The sequence below is a fragment of the Trypanosoma equiperdum genome (genome assembly GCF_001457755.1).
Source record: "Trypanosoma equiperdum strain OVI genome assembly, contig: ctg_471, whole genome shotgun sequence".
NCBI classification, from domain to species: domain Eukaryota; phylum Euglenozoa; class Kinetoplastea; order Trypanosomatida; family Trypanosomatidae; genus Trypanosoma; species Trypanosoma equiperdum.
Window position 1 is genome coordinate 1 of NW_027124389.1, and position 17388 is coordinate 17388.

At 48.7% G+C, this 17388-nt stretch overlaps 7 protein-coding genes across 7 annotated transcripts; all 7 read left to right on the top strand.

Moving 5' to 3' along the window:
* Positions 1–63: 63 nt before the first annotated feature.
* TEOVI_000198500 (WD domain, G-beta repeat, putative) lies at positions 64–1857 on the top strand (the record flags this gene model as incomplete). The annotated part of the gene is made up of 1 exon (XM_067225126.1): positions 64–1857. The coding sequence occupies one exon, from the start codon at positions 64–66 to the stop codon at positions 1855–1857; it is 1794 nt and encodes a 597-aa protein (XP_067081227.1).
* Positions 1858–2551: 694 nt separating this feature from the next.
* On the top strand, positions 2552–3766 carry TEOVI_000198600 (dolichyl-P-Man:GDP-Man5GlcNAc2-PP-dolichyl alpha-1,3-mannosyltransferase, putative; the record flags this gene model as incomplete). The annotated part of the gene is made up of 1 exon (XM_067225127.1): positions 2552–3766. The coding sequence occupies one exon, from the start codon at positions 2552–2554 to the stop codon at positions 3764–3766; it is 1215 nt and encodes a 404-aa protein (XP_067081228.1).
* Positions 3767–4392: 626 nt separating this feature from the next.
* TEOVI_000198700 (kinetoplastid-specific phospho-protein phosphatase, putative) lies at positions 4393–6306 on the top strand (the record flags this gene model as incomplete). Its single annotated transcript, XM_067225128.1, has 1 exon — positions 4393–6306. One exon carries the CDS (start codon positions 4393–4395, stop codon positions 6304–6306), a length of 1914 nt encoding a protein of 637 aa, XP_067081229.1.
* Positions 6307–8215: 1909 nt separating this feature from the next.
* Positions 8216–8938, top strand: TEOVI_000198800 (Poly(ADP-ribose) polymerase and DNA-Ligase Zn-finger region/Zinc-finger (CX5CX6HX5H) motif containing protein, putative; the record flags this gene model as incomplete). Its single annotated transcript, XM_067225129.1, has 1 exon — positions 8216–8938. The coding sequence occupies one exon, from the start codon at positions 8216–8218 to the stop codon at positions 8936–8938; it is 723 nt and encodes a 240-aa protein (XP_067081230.1).
* A 1107-nt stretch (positions 8939–10045) lies between these two features.
* On the top strand, positions 10046–11377 carry TEOVI_000198900 (Protein of unknown function DUF72, putative; the record flags this gene model as incomplete). The annotated part of the gene is made up of 1 exon (XM_067225130.1): positions 10046–11377. One exon carries the CDS (start codon positions 10046–10048, stop codon positions 11375–11377), a length of 1332 nt encoding a protein of 443 aa, XP_067081231.1.
* A 670-nt stretch (positions 11378–12047) lies between these two features.
* TEOVI_000199000 (TPR repeat, putative) lies at positions 12048–13010 on the top strand (the record flags this gene model as incomplete). Its single annotated transcript, XM_067225131.1, has 1 exon — positions 12048–13010. One exon carries the CDS (start codon positions 12048–12050, stop codon positions 13008–13010), a length of 963 nt encoding a protein of 320 aa, XP_067081232.1.
* A 2231-nt stretch (positions 13011–15241) lies between these two features.
* On the top strand, positions 15242–16891 carry TEOVI_000199100 (uncharacterized protein; the record flags this gene model as incomplete). Its single annotated transcript, XM_067225132.1, has 1 exon — positions 15242–16891. The coding sequence occupies one exon, from the start codon at positions 15242–15244 to the stop codon at positions 16889–16891; it is 1650 nt and encodes a 549-aa protein (XP_067081233.1).
* Positions 16892–17388: the final 497 nt, after the last annotated feature.

The following is a 17388-nucleotide window of genomic DNA, read 5'->3' on the forward strand; positions in this document are numbered from 1 at the left end:
TTTTTTTTTTGCCTCTTCTGTCTAGGTGTTTTATTTTGTCTTTTTTTGATTCATCGATAGGTAATGGACGGTGGCTTCCCTTGGACCAAACACGTGGAATGGAACCGTTTTCGAAACTTAGGTGAAGGTGTTGGTGGGTTTAAAGGCTTTAGGTGTTGTGGGGGCGGTCAAATGCGTGGTCTATGTGGCACGGAGCTCAGTGTGTGTTGTGACTGTTGTTTAGCTGTTAACGAGAGCGTACATAATCGCCTTGCGGTTGGCTTGAAAAGGGCAACACCTGAGCCGTTGTGGCAGCCCACCCGTTTAACTTCACCGTACTGCATTTTGTGTGCGAATGGCCTTCGGGATGATTTCTACACTTCGTGTATGTCCTGGGGTAGGGAAAGTGTTGCCCTCTCTTTGGGTGAAAAAGTCCTTTTGTTTAAATCGTCTTCCCCACGTGAGAGTGCGGTTTCTCTGAATTTGAGCGGGGAAGCCTGCGGTTATTCAGAGTCAATATCATCAGTAGCTGTTTCCCAGTTTTCGGATTCTCATTGCTTTCTTGGCGGCGTAAATGGGGCTGTTGGGTTGTATGAGTCACATGGGGGTGGAGAATTATCACTATCGAGCTCCTTTGAGATGCCGCCCCCTCTCTTTGGGGGTGATTTGGCTTCCGAGGCTGCTTTTAGTGGTGCAACCACCAGTATACGCTGCCTATCGACAACTAATGTTCATCCGTGGGTGGTAGCTGCCGGGACGGCGGCGCATGGACTTTTTGTACTTGATAGCCGTTTTACAACCCCTGCTGCACGGATGTGTGGCTCCGACCTGTGGAACTCAGTTGATTGTAGACATTCTCAGAGACCACTGTATCCTTCTGAGGCGATTTCGCTGCTTTCGTCTTTGAATGGCATTTGCGGTGTGTCGTGGAACTCGTCTGGTTCCCTGGTTGCGACAGGGGAAAGTGGCGGCTTGGTGAACATATGGTCCCTTTCTAACACTCGTTCTCCTGTGCAGCGGATTAGATTGCCCAGCGCTCATACGACGGTGAAGGCCGTTGCGTTTCACCCGACCAACCCATACGAGCTAGTTCTTGGTGGGGCTGCAGATGATGGCTGTGTCCGCGTTTATGATGTCTCATCTGCGACGCCGCATTACAAGTGGGGCGTATCTACGGGATGCCAAGTGACACAGGCATTGTATTCTCCTGACGGTTCATTCATTGTTTCTGCACACGGCGCACGGCTCAAGGCCAGTGTAGCCATTGACGCGGCCAGTGCTCAGTCGCACGCGACAAGAGCCGGTGTATCGCGTACTGATAGCGGTGGAGGGGGTTGGGGAGCAGGTGATGAGTTGCAGTGGTTGACAGAGAAGTTTGAGCGGGCTATGAAATGTAGCGAGAATGCGGCAGAGTCCTCGATCGACACGTGTTTAGGGTTCAACAGGGCGTCGAGTTCTGGACTGAACGAGGCTAAGCCCTTATTGTCGGAGGCGCCACCTTTCTCTCTTGTGATGTGGAGGAAAGGTACGCAGCACCAGGGAACGACCCCAATGAGCTTCACCCACGGGAGTGGTATCCATCATCAGTGTGCCGCAGGTTCACCTTCACGCCGGTGTGAACCACTTCCACTTGTTTCTATGTACACGATGATGGGCCATCGATCGCGACCGCTGCAACTTGCAGTCCCTTTCTCACAAACTGCAGACCAGGGCTGTATTGCCTCAATCGCTGGCGGTGCTGATTGTACAATTCGGTTCTGGAAGTGTTTTTATTCTAGAAGCGAAATGGTAAACTGGGGGCAGCGTGTGTGCGCCTCGTTAAGGACTGCGATCACAGAAGAGGATGTTGAAGAAATGACGGCCATGCCTCTGCGCTAAGAGGGGCGCGCACATATCGAAACGTGTGCGTGCTTATAGATATAGAGATAATTTGGTGAGTCGCCCCAGTGGCGGTTCCGTCCCTCTCCTCCTTCATAACGTTATATGTTGTTTGTTTGACACGCTTGAAGTCCCTCGCGTTTTTTCACACCCTAATAGCGAAGTAAGCCATTCACCCGCGGGACTCCCCGATCCCTCATTTTTTTGATTGGTTACCTCGTTGCATAGACACATGGCAAGAACATTATTTTCTTGAGCAAACATGTGGCCGGCGTTGTTTTATTTATATTTTTTCCCCTTAGAATGAAAGAGAGCGATGACAGTAAGGATGATGTTTTAAAGACCATGTGGGTCCTTTTCACTTTGTATCAAGTCTCACAACGGCTGTAGAGATAGCGGCCGAATTTCGGGCGAAGATTTTTCAAAAAAGTAATTAGTTAGAACGCGTGCCGCAAATGGTGGTGCAACTCCTCCTATTTCTTTTTTTTAAAAAAACATCGATTATTGTTTCAGCTACGAGCGTGTGGTAAACTAGTTGGTGGTGCACCCCGCATCAATTCATCTTTGGAACGTCTGCATGGAGGTTGGTTGGTTGTGGCCACCTAGAAGAACTCTTCTTTACACACCCTTTTTTTTATTCGTAGAATATCTTAGACACGAGGGTTTGTAGCGTATTTGTCCCCACCAGTGAGGAATGGAGTATCGGTGGCTGAATAGGGTTCTCACTGTGGAATTATGCATGTCCATCATAGCCTTTCATCTCGTGCATTTCACCGGAATCGACTGGAATGCTTACATGCAGGAGGTGAAGGGCTTTCTGGATGGGGAGCTCGACTACATGAAGTTGAAGGGTGACACCGGCCCTTTGGTGTACCCCGGCGGTTTCGTATGGTCCCATTCCGCACTTTATTTCATGACGAAAGGTGGTGTTGATGTCGAGATGGCACAGTGGCTGTACTTGGGGATCTATGTGATGGTGCTGGTGTTAGTTGCACATTTGTACTACAACTCGGGGCTTCGTGGGAGGTTGTTCATTCGTCTCCTCCTTTCCAAGCGAATCCGGTCACTCTTCATGTTCCGGCTCTTCAACGATTGTTGGGCCATGTTTCTGGTCTACTTGTCGGTTATCTGTTTCGCCAGGGGGCGGCGATGGACTGTTGGATGTTTGTTGTACAGTATGGCCGTGTCAGTAAAAATGAACATTTTTCTCTTTGCTCCTGGTCTTCTACTGATTCTGTGCAAATCACTTCCTTTTACCGGGGTGGTCAGATGTCTCGCAGTGTGTGCATTGTGGCAAGTAGTTGCGGGGCTGCCCTTTCTTCTCCACAATCCACGGTCATATATTGTACGGTCGTTTGACCTTGGTCGTGTATTCACGTATCGATGGACTGTCAATTTCAAGCGCATCTCGGAAGAGATATTTTTTTCGTCCAAGTTTAGCAGGAGTTTGTTGGTGATGCTAGCTGTCAGCTGGTTGTTAGTGTGTTTCCGGCGTTGGTCCAAGCGTGCTTACCGGCGTGGCCGGTGTGAGAAGCGAGAGGGGACTGTGGTACTTGTGGGTGCGTCAGATGAAGAGGTCTTTCACAATGTCACCTTAACCCTGATGGAGTCTAATATGATCGGCGTTATCTTCGCTCGTTCATTACACTATCAGTTTTTTCTGTGGTTTTTCTACTTCGTACCGTTTGTCCTCTCTGCCACACGACTACCGCTGGTGGTGAAAGTGGTTGCCTTTTTAGCAATCCAATACGGATTCGAGGTGTACCCGAGCACAACCGCGTCATCCAGTGTTCTTCTGAGTGGCTTTTTGTGTGTGTGGCTGGGCATGCTCCTTTTTCCCTCTGAATATAGCGAGACTACTGGAAAAGAGACGACGATAACCCTTACAGCTGTGAAAAGGGGAAAGTAGGCAACCGGAACAAGTGATCTTGGAAACAGTGGCACATGGGCGGAACGACATCACCGTGCGCAACGCAAATCGTCGTTGGTGGACCGTTATCGTTCGCTGTTTCATCTTTGAACTGTCCAGGTGGTTTCCGCTCGTCGTTTTGCTGTACTTCGTAATGCGATGATCGGCTGTAGTTCACCTGAATGTTGTTAACACGCGGAGCGGTATGGCCTTGATAAGATGGCAGGCCTCACTACTCCCTCTGATTTATAATTTCCATTTGGGCCATTAGTGTGTGTTCTGGCTGTTCCATCGTTTTTTGTGGCCTTTGTTTTTTTTTTTTCGAACCCTCAAAGCATTCTTTCCTACGTGTTTGTCTCCCCGTATTCTTTGCATCGTTGGCATAGCGACGTGTAAGAGCGGTTGCCGTAGTTTAAAGGATCAGAAACGATAGGAAGGGACGGAGGGAAAGGTGTGTCGAAGAGACTAAGAGAAACAAAGGGCAATTGGGTCGCGTCGGGGTCAGGCCAGAGGTGTTCTCTGCAGTTCCTCTCCATCGTTTTGGGTGACGATTGGACCCGCAGAGCCGTGGTGCAGTGGAGCGCATCCTCGACCCCCTTAGCCTTCCCTCTCAGCAGTTGTCTGTGATGGGATTCTTCTCGTTTAAGAGCAACGAGAAACTGAAAAGTGGCGCTGATGGAAGGAATGCCACCGGAAGTGGAAGTATCAAACCGTCTGGTCCCACCGATGGCGACGGCGGATTCTCAGGTTCGTCCGGCCGTCCTGTTGCACTAACTGCAGAGGAACATCACGAGGGCGTCGACCCACTAGGATATATGTCACACTTGCCCGTCACTGATATCATAGAGCTCTACACCAGTTTCCGCAACTCACTGCAGGAGTGCCCCGATCTTGTGCAAAAGAGGTATTTCGTGAGCACCGTGAAGACTCTTTCCTCCCAAATGAAACTGAGAGATTTCAGTGAAAAGAGTATCAGCACACATGACGGCACAAAACTGCCGATAGTTAAGCGTGTCTTGAGGGAAGTTCCTTCCGTGCGCTCGCGGCTAGCACTTGCGTTGCAAAATTTCTGTCACGTCACCGATTGGGAGCTGGAAAATGAGGAAATCGAATGCGGAACTGGTCTTCTTGCCACTCTCCGTGGCGAGTCATCGCGCTTGAGGAGCGGCCATGAAGTAGATGAGGGCGAGAGTGCGGCCAGATTGATCCCGCGTATGGATTCCTTTGATCCAACCCATATATACAACCTGGTTTCGACAACTGATAAGTTACCTTCGATGCAGGAGATGGCCGAACTGATCCGGAGGACGAATGAGTTGCTCCTTCAGGAGGTTAACGTTGTGCTGGTGTCTGCACCATGCGTTGTGGTAGGTGACATACATGGACAGAAAAAGGATCTCATAGACAATGTTCTTGCGGCGGGTGGGCCAATAGCCCCGTGCGGCACCGATGCGGTACCCGAGGGTAAACCTGATGATGGAGCAGCGAAACCCGCAGGGCGGAATTACTTATTTCTAGGGGATATCGTCGACCGAGGTCCAGAAAGCTTGGGTTGCCTCGCGCTTTTGTTTGCTGCTAAGCTAATGGCACCCAAAAGCGTTCATCTTCTCCGGGGGAATCACGAGAGCTCTGAGACAAACCGCAATTATGGTTTCCTGAGAGAGTGCTGGGAGCGGTACCCGATTAATAGTCCGGGGGGCGGTGGTCCTACAGCCTGTACTGGTGGTAACACCGCAATGGACTGCGTGTGGGAGCTTCAAAGTCATCCCCTGTGGGTACTGGCGAATGAGACGTTCCGCAGTCTTCCTCTTTGTGCAGTTGTGACAGGGGAGGCTGCCTCTCCTTCTGCTCTCCCCAATTGCGGCAAACACAGGGAAGGTGACCGTCAGGGCGGCCTCACTTTGTGTGCGATGCATGGTGGCCTTTCGCCTTTCATCGCCGAGAGTCTCGACGGTATTTTGGCTGTTAATCGGTTCCGTGACATTGTCGATGGTCCACTTGCGGACCTAACGTGGGCCGATCCCGTATCAGCGCTGGCTCTGTTTTCTCCTGGAAATGTAGCTGCTGCGGCAACAACAGCTGGAAATGTCGGAAGTGAATTGAGCGATACCAACAACGGTGCCCCGCCTCAACAGCAAGAAGGAAGGTTTCAACATCATCGCATGGCCGTCCAGCGCAGTGAACCCGTTCCCACAACCAGCGCGACTGTTGGCCACGTGCTAAGCTCCAGAGGCCGCGGTCACAATTTCGGTGAGGACGTAACGCTGCGGTTCCTTCGGAAGAATAAAATGGATTTTATTGTGCGTGCCCATCAGTGTGTGATGGAGGGTTATGAGTGGCAGCACCAGCGGCGGCTTTTGACGCTATTTTCCGCCCCCAATTACTGCGGCTGCGGCAACAAGGGTGCTATTCTCATCGTACACGAACGCGGAGACCCCGAGCTGGTGCAGTTTGAAGCAGCTGGTATTCAGATTTGCGGTGCCATTGCGGCAGTGAGTCCGAAACCGTCACCGGTCCCACCAAAGGAATTTTGTAGTTAACGTATCTCAGGGTATGGGCACTAGGGCGGTGAAAAGAAAAAAGGAGAGTGGGAACGTTTAGCGCAAAGTTGAGGCATGTAGGCACTTTCTTGTTTTTCTTTACTTTTCCATATTTGTTTGCTTGACGCTGTGCTGTGCTGTGCTTCCTGTGAAGAGGAAGAAATGTGATGGTGTGTGCGGGTACCACCGCATCGATTTTGTAGCAATGACATATTTGAGTTATGCCCTCCTCCCTCTGTAATTACTTTTTGACTGGTGTCTACGAGAGACCCTCCAACTAACGACGACATCTGGAGGCAGGAGTGCTGCTTGGAATCCGAGCGGATACGGTATTGAAACCGAGCGACCTCGCGCGACTCGCCCGCAGCGTTTGAAATCAATGCAACAGGAATAGGCATCTTTCCTTGGAATCTAATAAGGTTGGAATGCCCATGAAATTACAAGCTTCCTCCACATTTTCTACGCGTAGCTACGCGACAGGGAGAGCTGCAGGCATTAAAGGTTGTGCCGTAAAGATAGCAGTGTTCTCGAGAGAAAGACGGAAAGGCAAAAGGGGTTTGATGCGAAGGTAAATTCTGTATTACTGTGAGTTTTGAAGTCTTCTGCACGTTTGGGAGACGGCGCCAGTTCTGGGGCTTGCAACACCTCCAAAAACTTTCTTGCATGGGCCTCTTGAGTGTAGGGTCTCAGAAGATCTCATATTTATTTGATACAACCTTTAAATTTTTTTGTTTTGTGTGTATTCCTCCAATTTTTTTGAATCTTGGCATGCTGTTTAGTTGCTGACGGTGCAGTCCTTCACATGCGGCAGGCTCAAATCTACGCGTGTGTGCTCGTTGCAACCCTTTGCTTGTGTTGCGGTAACGCATTGTGGGGAGATGCATATGACGCCAGTGAGAGTCGTACGATTAATTCTATCATTTACTGATGCACGTTCATGGGTTCGTTGTTGTGTTCTGGGTGTAATCGTTGGGAAGTGATGCACACAATCACACAACTCCGTCACTGAAAAAATACCTTTTGAGTCATGTACTTGACTTCGTGGGTGCATCAATTGACCTCGCCACTGCGTTCTGCCGGCCGTTTGCCCCTCCATTTATAGGGGAAGGGGGGAAGCGCTGAGGAAGTTGAGGATTGCAACGTTGCAAAGTGCGACATTGTCCGCAAGGTGGATGAAGTTAAGCCTCCCTTCCCCCATCCGTGCTGCTTCTTGTGTCCTGCATCCTTTCGAATTCGTTTCTTTTTTTTTTAATTGTTATTGTTGTTGTTGTTTTGGACCCTCCTCGTCTCAGAGGAAGGTCGAGGATGAGAGGATCGGCTGGGTGCCGCGGACATTGGTGTGTTGAATGAGACGAGCCTCTTCGTGTGAGTTGGAACAAATTGCTGCCAAGCATCGTTGTGGTACGGCCACTTAATCTCCAGGATTGTTATGGTTGTTCTATTTTTGCATTATTAGTGGAGCCTTTAGTGCATTATTTGTTTGTTTCAGCTACGGGCTTTTGGTTGGGGCAGTTTATAAAGCGTCCAGAAGGAATTAGGAAGCGCGTACTTTTCTTCTATGGCTTGCAGGCCGTGTCCCGTTTTTGTTACTAGTGGCATCTGACATTTCGATGGGGGCTACTGCATTATTTTGTTTTCTCCTTTTTCATTTTGGGGTGCTGGTGGTGAAAGCAACGATACCTAGTATTTTTTTCTAACGTCGAACTCTCTGTTCCGCAGCTCGGCGAGGCAGAATAAAATAAAATCACGAGCATGAAGTTGCTGTGCAATTGGGGTTTTAAATGGCGACAACGCAAAACACGAAGATCTTCCACTTTTCCCCCCTGACCCAGTTAATAGCGGGTTCGAGTACAGATATTAGTGTGTACACAAGTGCAAAAGCGCGCACATATTATTCTGCGGAAGCGTAATGCCGCAGCTGCGGGTGGAGTATGCCAAGTCCGGACGCGCGAAGTGCTCTGCCGCATCGTGCAATAAACCGATCTCCAAGCACGAGGTGCGCGTTGGCATTGCCGTTATGTTCCAACCCGTGGGGAGCACTAGCGGTGAACCAACTCTGTCTTACAAGTGGCGTCATGTCTGTTGTTTCACTGAGCGTCAAATAAAGAACGCTGAAGCTGAGGGTGGACTCGACGCTATTGAGGGCCTTGAAGAACTGGCGGAGGTGGATAGAGATCTTATAGCACAAATGATGCGCGGGGAGTTGATTGACCGGATGGATGTTATGGGGCGCGTTGGAGATGTCGAGAACTCGCCTGCCAGCCGTGATTCCCTAAAGGGAGAGAAGTTTTCCCATTCCGACGGGAGGGCCGCGACAAAACGCAAACGAGGTGATGGGTCCGAGTCAAGGGAGACGGGTTCTCCACCAGACCTATCAAAAAGAGGCAAGTCCAAAAAGGGTGGTGTGGTCAGCCTGACCCCCAGTCGTGACAAAGATACGAATGAGGGTGAGATATCAGATTCTACAACAGAGGAGTTTGAAGTTTCCGTTGAGGCGACGAGACCACCTTGCCCATACGGCAAGGAGTGCTTCCGCACCAGCGTGAGCCACATGGCAGAGTATTCTCACGGGGCAGAATCCGACAGGGCGGTGCCAGCGCGGCTTCGGGCTGTTATAAGGCATTCAGTTTAAAAAGTTGTGTGGAGATTTATTATTACAAAGAACGAGGGGGGAAAAGGCTCGTGAAATACGAACCTTGCTGCGCTCTTCCTTCCTCTTCCGGGGGGGGGGTGTCAAAAATTAAAAATAAACCTCTTTCTGTCGTTGTTAAACCTGGATATGCATGTGCTTTTACATTTTTACCGGCACCCTTTTTAGTAGTGCGGCTACCTCCCATTTACACCTCTCTTTGGTTGCTCTTTTCCCCTTCCCGCCTTCTATTAATACCTTTGTGCAACTTATATACTACCCTTCTATCAGCTCGTTTCTTGCCTGTCACAACATTTGCTTTTTTTCAAAAAAAAGCAGGGGAAGGGAATGATATCAGTGTACCGCAGGTGGTGATTTGTCAGAACGCAGGGGTGCTTTAGTTGGCGGGTTATTAAGCTGCGTGTGTACCGTATTTTTACCCTTTACAGATCTGGTGCTGCAGTCACGCTGGTTACTAGGTTCTACTGACCACAACGTATGTGCGGTATTAAGCTCTATGGCGGTTGATCAAAAGAAATTGCGGAAATCGAAAAAAGAAAAAGTGTTACGTACGCTTTCACCGCAGTGTATCGCAATCCCTAGAAGCCCGAGGCGTTTAACAGTTCGCGCCGCGATTGTGCAGCTGCCTGGCGTCGCGTCATTGGTGATTTGATTACCATCATTTTTACTTTGAAGTTAAGTTGCCTTCTTCGCCTGGTCTCTGCATGCTATCCGTCTGATTTTTGCTCCACCTCATGGTGTGGGGGGTTACCGTTAAGGGTGGTGAAGAATGCATTACTTCCCAACTTTCAGCATATGAGCTAAGTGTGTGTGTGGGTCAAACGTTGGCGTTGAAATCCGTATGTTCTGCCACCAAATGCACACTGCGAGGAGGAGTTGTATATTGTATACTTTTTCCAGAAATAATAATTGTGCTCAATCGTCTTTCCGTATCCCCTTGGAGGTGCGTGTCGTGTGTGTCATTCGCCTAACTGTTGGTTAGCTTCTTTTTGATTAAGCAACTCCTCTGACACCACATCTGCACACACCCTAAAATATGTGTATATATGCGCCCATATTTATTGGTAGCACCGAAGCAGTAAAGGCATCATGTCCGGGCCTGGGGTTGATTTAACTCCAGTGGGAGCAGTTGCACCAGCGGGAGTTGTACTTCACTCCGGGCAACAGTTTGTAACACCCGGTGCTAATGGCCATGTGATACGTAACTCTCCCTATGGTTCCAAGCGCCCGTTGTACGGGTGGGGTGACCTTTTTCGTCCTGGAAAGACAGCAATTGTCCCCGGGTGGTCAAATATTCACATTGGCGTAAGTTCTCTTAACGCCGTCCCAGGAGCGGACAGACGCATGAGGACGCTGATGACAAAGTACCAAAAAAAGTTTAACTGCCTCGAGCACTGCTATACTTTTCACAATGTGGGTGATGAGGACATGTGGCGAACTTGGAGGGAACTCGCCTTGCTTCCTATGAATTCGGGACCTTCGTCGTCGCCAGCACAGTCTCCGCGCCAGAGGGATAAAGGCACAGGTGTAAAGGAAAAAGCAGATACTCCCTGCAAGTATGCCTGCGGCGAGAAGAGGAGGAGAGCGAGCCAGAATGAAGTCACCACTGCTGATGTTGAAGCCTCCTTCGGTTACGACGATGACGTTGACAGCTGTGCCAACTGTGGTAACCAACACTCGCCTTTTATGTACACAATAAAAGCAAATCGGTACCTCACCCATAACCGTTTGCTGGTCATGGACGATGCCACCAAGGAGCACATTACACAGTTTTTTGTTCAGCGTTGCACCTTACTGGAACATATCCTCGGCCCCGTACTGTTTCAGCTTCCCCCACACTTTCCGAAAACAGGCGAGCATGTGGCTCGCATTGAAGCAGTTGCTGCCTGTTTACCTAAAAATATTCGTGTGGCTGTTGAATTTCGTCATGTGTCGTGGTATGCTGAAGACACTCGAGAGCTCTTGCAGCGTTTGCAGTGGGCACAAGTGGTGGCACATAACCTTGACGTTTCCGCTGGCTCCGTACATGTCGACACGGGAGTTCCTTTCATGTACGTTCGTATGCATGGCCCGCTGGGTCGCAATGTCGGGGATTACGGCCCATTGATTCTTTCGTCGTGGGCAAAACGCATCGTCGAATTTGTGCGTGCCGACCGGGATGGTACCGATGGGAAGGTGGACGGTGCGGTCACACCGAAGCGAGAGGTTTTCTTTTTCTTTAACAATGGTGACTCCAGCGTGGGTGGCACAACCAGCTCTGTTGTGGACGCTACCTGTTTGGCAGAAAAGGTGAGAATGCTCCTGGCGAGGCAGCGCGGAGCCATCCAAGGGGTTGACTATGTCGACGTGAACAGCAGTGAGAGCAGTTGTAACGAAGACGACAGGCGTACTGTAAAGGAGACATTCATAATAAGTGATTAGTACACTTTTCTTGGGTTCAGCACACACACATATATATGGGTACATTCTTATATGCGTTTGTGCACGTATTGGCAGGGTAGAGAGGAGCACATTGTGGATCAGTGTTTGGAAGGTTTCATCTTTCTCAACTCTTCGTTGTCGTTGGTCGCTAACGTATGGAGCACCAACAGAAGGGTCTCTCAGTAATATACAAACAAAAAACATGTTCCCTTTCCCACATTATAGTTAGACCTTTTAGTTTATGGGCTTATTTTTGACTTTTTTTTTTGACACTTAAAAGTGCACATAGACCTGATTTGGTTGTGTGCTAAGTGTCGCGCACCAATCACAGTACATAGTTGCTTGGTATTTCCACCCATCTTCTTGCAGTACAGCCTGAGGCGACGTCCCTCAGCACGTATGTCGTTCCCTAACAAGTTTACACACTTGCATAAGGCGCGTGAGTTTCATATTCAGATGTGCTACTAGGCCGTGGGTTTAATTAAATAACACTTTCGATGCTTACTTGTTTGGACACTTCTCTCCTTTACATTCTGAATGTGAGCAGGGCGTACAGTAGGTGTTTTTTACCTTTTTTTTTTTGCGACGGAGAGAACTGCCTGCTTCTGGTATTTGCGTTAGGTGCCAGTTTCTGTAAGAGGGTCACGGAAACAAGAACGATTATCCGTCAATGCGAGCTGCGAAGGAACCACCTTTGCCAGAGGATATTCGTGTTCGTCTCGACAATCTGAATGGTGGAAGCACCGCTGATGAGTGGAAGGCTGTCGGTAACGATTGCTTTTCTCGGGGCTTTTATCTTAGCGCCATCCGATGTTACACAAAAGCCCTCGATTTGGACTCTAGTAGTGCCGCGGTGTATAGCAACCGGAGTGCTGCTTATCTGAAGAGTACAATGTTTGCTGGACCGGCTCTTGCATTAAAAGACGCGGAGCACGCCGTGCGTTTGGATCCCGGGTGGTACAAGGCTCACCTCCGTGTTGCCGATGCGCAGTTTGGACGAAAGAAGTATGAGGAAGCGAAGGCCGCGTACCAAAAGGTACTGGAGCTGAACAATTCCTGTGTTGCTGCAAAGGACTCCCTGAAGCTTGTGGAGCAAGAGCTTTTTTTGCAGTTTCTTGATGATCAAAAGAAGAAAGAACGTAAAGATGAGCTAAACGGGGGTGATCAAGATGGGGTGAGCAAAGGTGATTCCTTCAGTTGGTCACACAATACTACAGGAAGCGGCAATAATGTAACGGCATCACCAACGCCAAGCAACGACAGGGCGCAAGTTGAGGTTAGTGAAAGCGAGGTCGAGCGTCACATCCGCCTGTGGACACAAGATACCGTCCTTCGCGAGGACCGCACTGGCATGCGTGCATTTGGTGCAACCATAGACGAAGCCGACAGGGAGGCGGGTGTGGAATACAAGAAAAATCTTCTGTCGAAGTTTCGCAACCGACTAGAAACTGATGAGCCACTGCGTTCCAACGTCGAGAGGAGGCTTGACCGGCAGATGCGGCTTGGTGAGAATGTTGACTACCGGAACCCTGAAAAACACCGCGCGATACTCATGCGAGGGACTGATGGTGTGGGGTTGGGCATATCAACAGACGCGTACAAATCTTATAAGTATGAGAGTACGATGTGGTGAGATTGTTATTATTATTATTATTGTTGTTATTTATTTTTGTTTGTTTGTCTGTGCGGAAGAGAAGGTAAGTATTGGTGGGGATGTAGTACGAGAAGTAAGGAAGAGTTGGTAACTGGTTTTGGCAACGCTATGGGGCAGGTGAGGAAAGGATGGGCTGCAAGTATGAGTTGTAGATGTCTACATATTTTTCTTGTTTTTTTTATTTTCTTCAACCACTCGCCCACTGTTGTCGTTTTTTTTTTAATTGTTCAGACTTCCCTTCTCTTTTTTTTTTTCACCCTTATCAACTTCAGGTGATGTGATGTGCCTACGTATTCATCCCACCTTCTTGCGAATGGGTGATTAGGTAGTATTTACTTTGTTATGTGCACAACGTTGCTTTTCTTTTCTTTCACTTGCGCGTGTGGGCAATGCGAATTCATCTACGGTCGCCACCTTCATAAATGAAAAGACTCCTCCATTCGTTGCGTAGGGCTCGACACCTGTATATAAATGTTTATTTATGAACTGTTTTTTTTTTTATGTTTGTGTGACAGTTGAAAGAAAGAGTTTTGCATGCGCGGTTGCAGTTGGTGGTGTGTGGCCCGCCTTCACTTTGTGGGGTGAGTTTCCTCCGTTATTTTTGTACTAAAGAATGGCGATATTCATACCAACAAACATGAACGGGTGATGCTTGAAACAATCGGGGGAGACGGAGGGTCTACCCTTTTTTTTTTTTGCATCAAGGGGGATATCGTAAGGGAACGGGGTCAAGAACAACAGAGCAAACGGAAAAGAAAGAAATGCAACCCGACCGAAGTCAATAGTCGCTAATATTATTAATAAAATAGGCCGTTATTCTCCTTGTTATTCTATTTCCCTCCTCCATTCTATTTACTCTTTGTACCCTCTACCACACTAAAATTGGTTGGTAGGTTAAAGATGTTGTTGGTGTTGGGGGGAAATGAAATGTAACTGACAGGACAGCCAAAGATACAACAACAACAACAACAACAACAACAACAAGAACAGCAGCAGCAGCAATATTGCGAGACGGTCAAGGGAGAAAGGTGAAAGGAAGAGCAAAAAAACCAAGGGGAAGTAAAAATGTTGAACCTGAAAGAAATTTGCGGAATAAAAGGTTCACTCCCTGAGGGGACTAACCGGATGGACTGAATTTTTTACGCACTGAATTTTGATCCTTTCCTTTTAACCCCCTCGCTTTGTTTTCCGTGGAAGTGACGAAGAAAGTTGCGTAGTGTGGGTGTATGTTTTTGTGGTGCTTCCGTGTGGTTGCGGTGAATGATTTTCCCCAACAACCGGCGGTTCTCTTTAATTTTTTTTTCCCCTTCCCTTCTTCTCCCTTCCTCTTTCCTATTGATTTTATAGCCTTATTCCGTAAGACGAAACACTACAAATCACCATGGACACATCCAAGCGTCACATTATTTCTCATCGCTCGGGGTTGTAAGGAATTCTGTTTTACCCGTTTTTTTTTCCCCACCGTTAACCCTCCTGTCCTCTAACTTTCCATTTCCTTCTCTCCACAGTTTTTTTATACGAGTGGTGTACCCGTGCGTAAGAGCAGGCGAATTCAGGTGTATGTATATATGCATTCCTCTTTCCCTCTTTCTCTCTCTCTATATATATGTGTGTACATGTTTTCTTTTGTTTGGTATTACCTTCGTGAACAGCTGCCTAATATGGTGGAAAATACTCTTTTTTTTCCCCTCTCTCTCCATTTTTGATTCTGCTACGGAAAAGGATATTAAGGAAGGAGGGAGGAGCGTAGTTCCACCTGAGAGACCGTACGACAAGTGCTAACAACCGGATAACGTCAGCTCAGAGAGGGAAGTAACGAAGAAGAGGGAGAGAACAGAACCCGAGTAACGAAATCGACATCGACATTAGGTAACACTTTCTGGAGGAATATTTGTCGTCTTCTTTAATATTATTTTTTTTTTTTGTATTTTACGTGTTGCTTTTGTTTATCTTTCGTGTTCGCGTGGTTGGCAGCTGCGGGTGATTAAGAGTCATACGAAACAAAGGCGAGAGTGCAAGGAAAGGTCACACAGCAAACAGAAAAAAAAAATTACGATATTAATAGCAGGAGAAATACGCTGTTGGGTAAGCTCACAAAACGTTGTCGCAGCTGTACAATCCCCCCTACAAGCGCACACATTTATACGAGTAATAATCACCTAAACGCTACACGGGTTCAGGTGTGTAGGTGTGTGTGTAGGTGAGTACCAATGAGCTTAAGACTTGGTCAGCCGACATCCGAGCAGAGAAACCGACGGGTGTTTCTCCGCTTCACCCCCATTGTTAATGAGGGAACTGAAGAAGGCAAACTGTCCTCTAGCCTTTCAACAACTACGATGACTTCGAACACGTCATTAGTTGAGGAGCAGTCGCGCAATATCGCCACTAACGTCGATTCAACCCCCAAGTCAAGTATGCCACCTCTTCCTATCCCTGAAAAGATCGGGAGTAAAAGCAACACACCTCAGGGACTGCTGTCACCGCACAAAGTCATGAAGGAAGAGGCAGGTGCCATGCAATCACCGGACAACATACGCTCCCCTGGAAATAGAAAAAAGAAAAATGATGAATCTCCTGTTCGGCTAAGCACTGATTCCTTAACTCAGCAGGAGAGTATGCACCTTGGGACCATATACACTCGTTACGCCTCCTTTTCACCAAAGGAGGGTTGTTTGGTTAATCTCCTGAATGATGTCACTGGTGCGGGATCTGTTAGCGAATGTGATGTGTGGCTTTACCAACTTGAAAATGTCTTGGGGGTGCCCCGCAGAGAACTGTGCGGCGGAACTCTTGGTATCAGGCCAGAATCATCTGAGTCCCCGAAACAACAATCATATGGACCCAGACGCATGTTGACGTATGGTGAGGTGTTGCGTTTCGCAACCTGGTTGAAGTCTGCGCATAAAATGCGCATTGGACCAAGACATGCGTCACTGCCGTCTAATTCTACCCCGGTGAAAGGTGCAGGTAAAGCGGCCGATGACACACCAAGTAAGACTGCCACGCATTCCGGGCGAGAGGTAAAAAAACTGGACGGCATTAAGAGGCCAAAAGAGAGTGCGAAGTTCAATATTGGCTCTGGAAAGGGAAAGCGGGATAGTGGACCCTCCAGGCTGTTCACACCAACTACGGGGAGTAGTGAAGTTCACATGCCCTCCATCGGCAAACGACCGGGTTCGACATCTGTTAGCACGACCACACGCGGTTACAATTTGGAGCTGCAATCTTTCGCCGAATTGGGCGGTGGCTCGGATGGCACCGGAACCATCCGCCTCATTGATTTGAAGCGGATGTTGCAGTCTTTCAGCATCGAGGCCACCTTTGGCACGTGTGTGGGACGGGTGATTGATAAAAATAACACGGGATGCATTACCTTTGAAGAGTTTTTGTGGGTTCTCGAGTTTGGTGTGCGAGGGATGGGCCCAGCGGCTGCTATCCATGACCATCTGGCTGCGCCTCTCACACCTCAAAATGTAGTCACGCCCCCAGTATCCACGGAGAGGTCTCCGGCCTCTGGCAACAAAGGGAGGTCGACCAAACCGTCACCATCAAAAAAAGGCCGACTGGCGGCAACACTTGAAGCAATACGCAAGTCATTTGCAGCCCAGTCCGAGAAGTTGTCTCCATATTTGACCAGCCTCAAGACCGAGCGCAGGTCGAGGAGCGGCAGGCGGTCACCCAACAACCTTCGAAAAGACCGCAGGAAGCTGAGCATCTCACCCTGCCGAGGTCTGCTCACACGCTCTACGCCCGGACGACGCTGTTCCTCACGCAAGAAGAGCCGTGGCAGGTCTCCGACAAATAGAGGTACCGGCAAGAGATTACATACGGCCAGAAAGGATGTAGCACTCGGGGCGTAGAACCTTAACTTTCTGTGTGGTGGAGACAGACAGGGATAGCTAAAGTACGCAATGTGTCTGTGCGTGTGTATGTGTACGTGTAGGTGTAGGTGGGTGGTTATACTTTTCTAGCAACGCTCTTACATGTAGTGAGAGTGCTCCTAAGTGTTTGAGGAATTATGAAGTCAGGAGCAGATGGTAACCGGGGGCGTGCTTGTTGTATGTAGAGGCCCTGTTGCTAATTTTTCATCCGCAAATGCGTGCAAATATTTGAGCAGTGTGGTGTTGGAGGGCGGTACCTATTGAGTAGTTGCTGCGAGGTGGAGGAGTGAGTGTCCTAGTAGCACTGTAAAGGTTACTGTCGAGTGTAGCGGAAATTCGTGTGAATGAAAATCGAAATGGAAGGCAATGGTTGCTGTGCGCGTATGCTCCAGCGTACATTTCTTCTCTTTCGATTATTTAGAGGGGAAACAAGAGGACAAGGACGAGGGAAGTGGTAGAGTGCAAAGAGGGGGGGG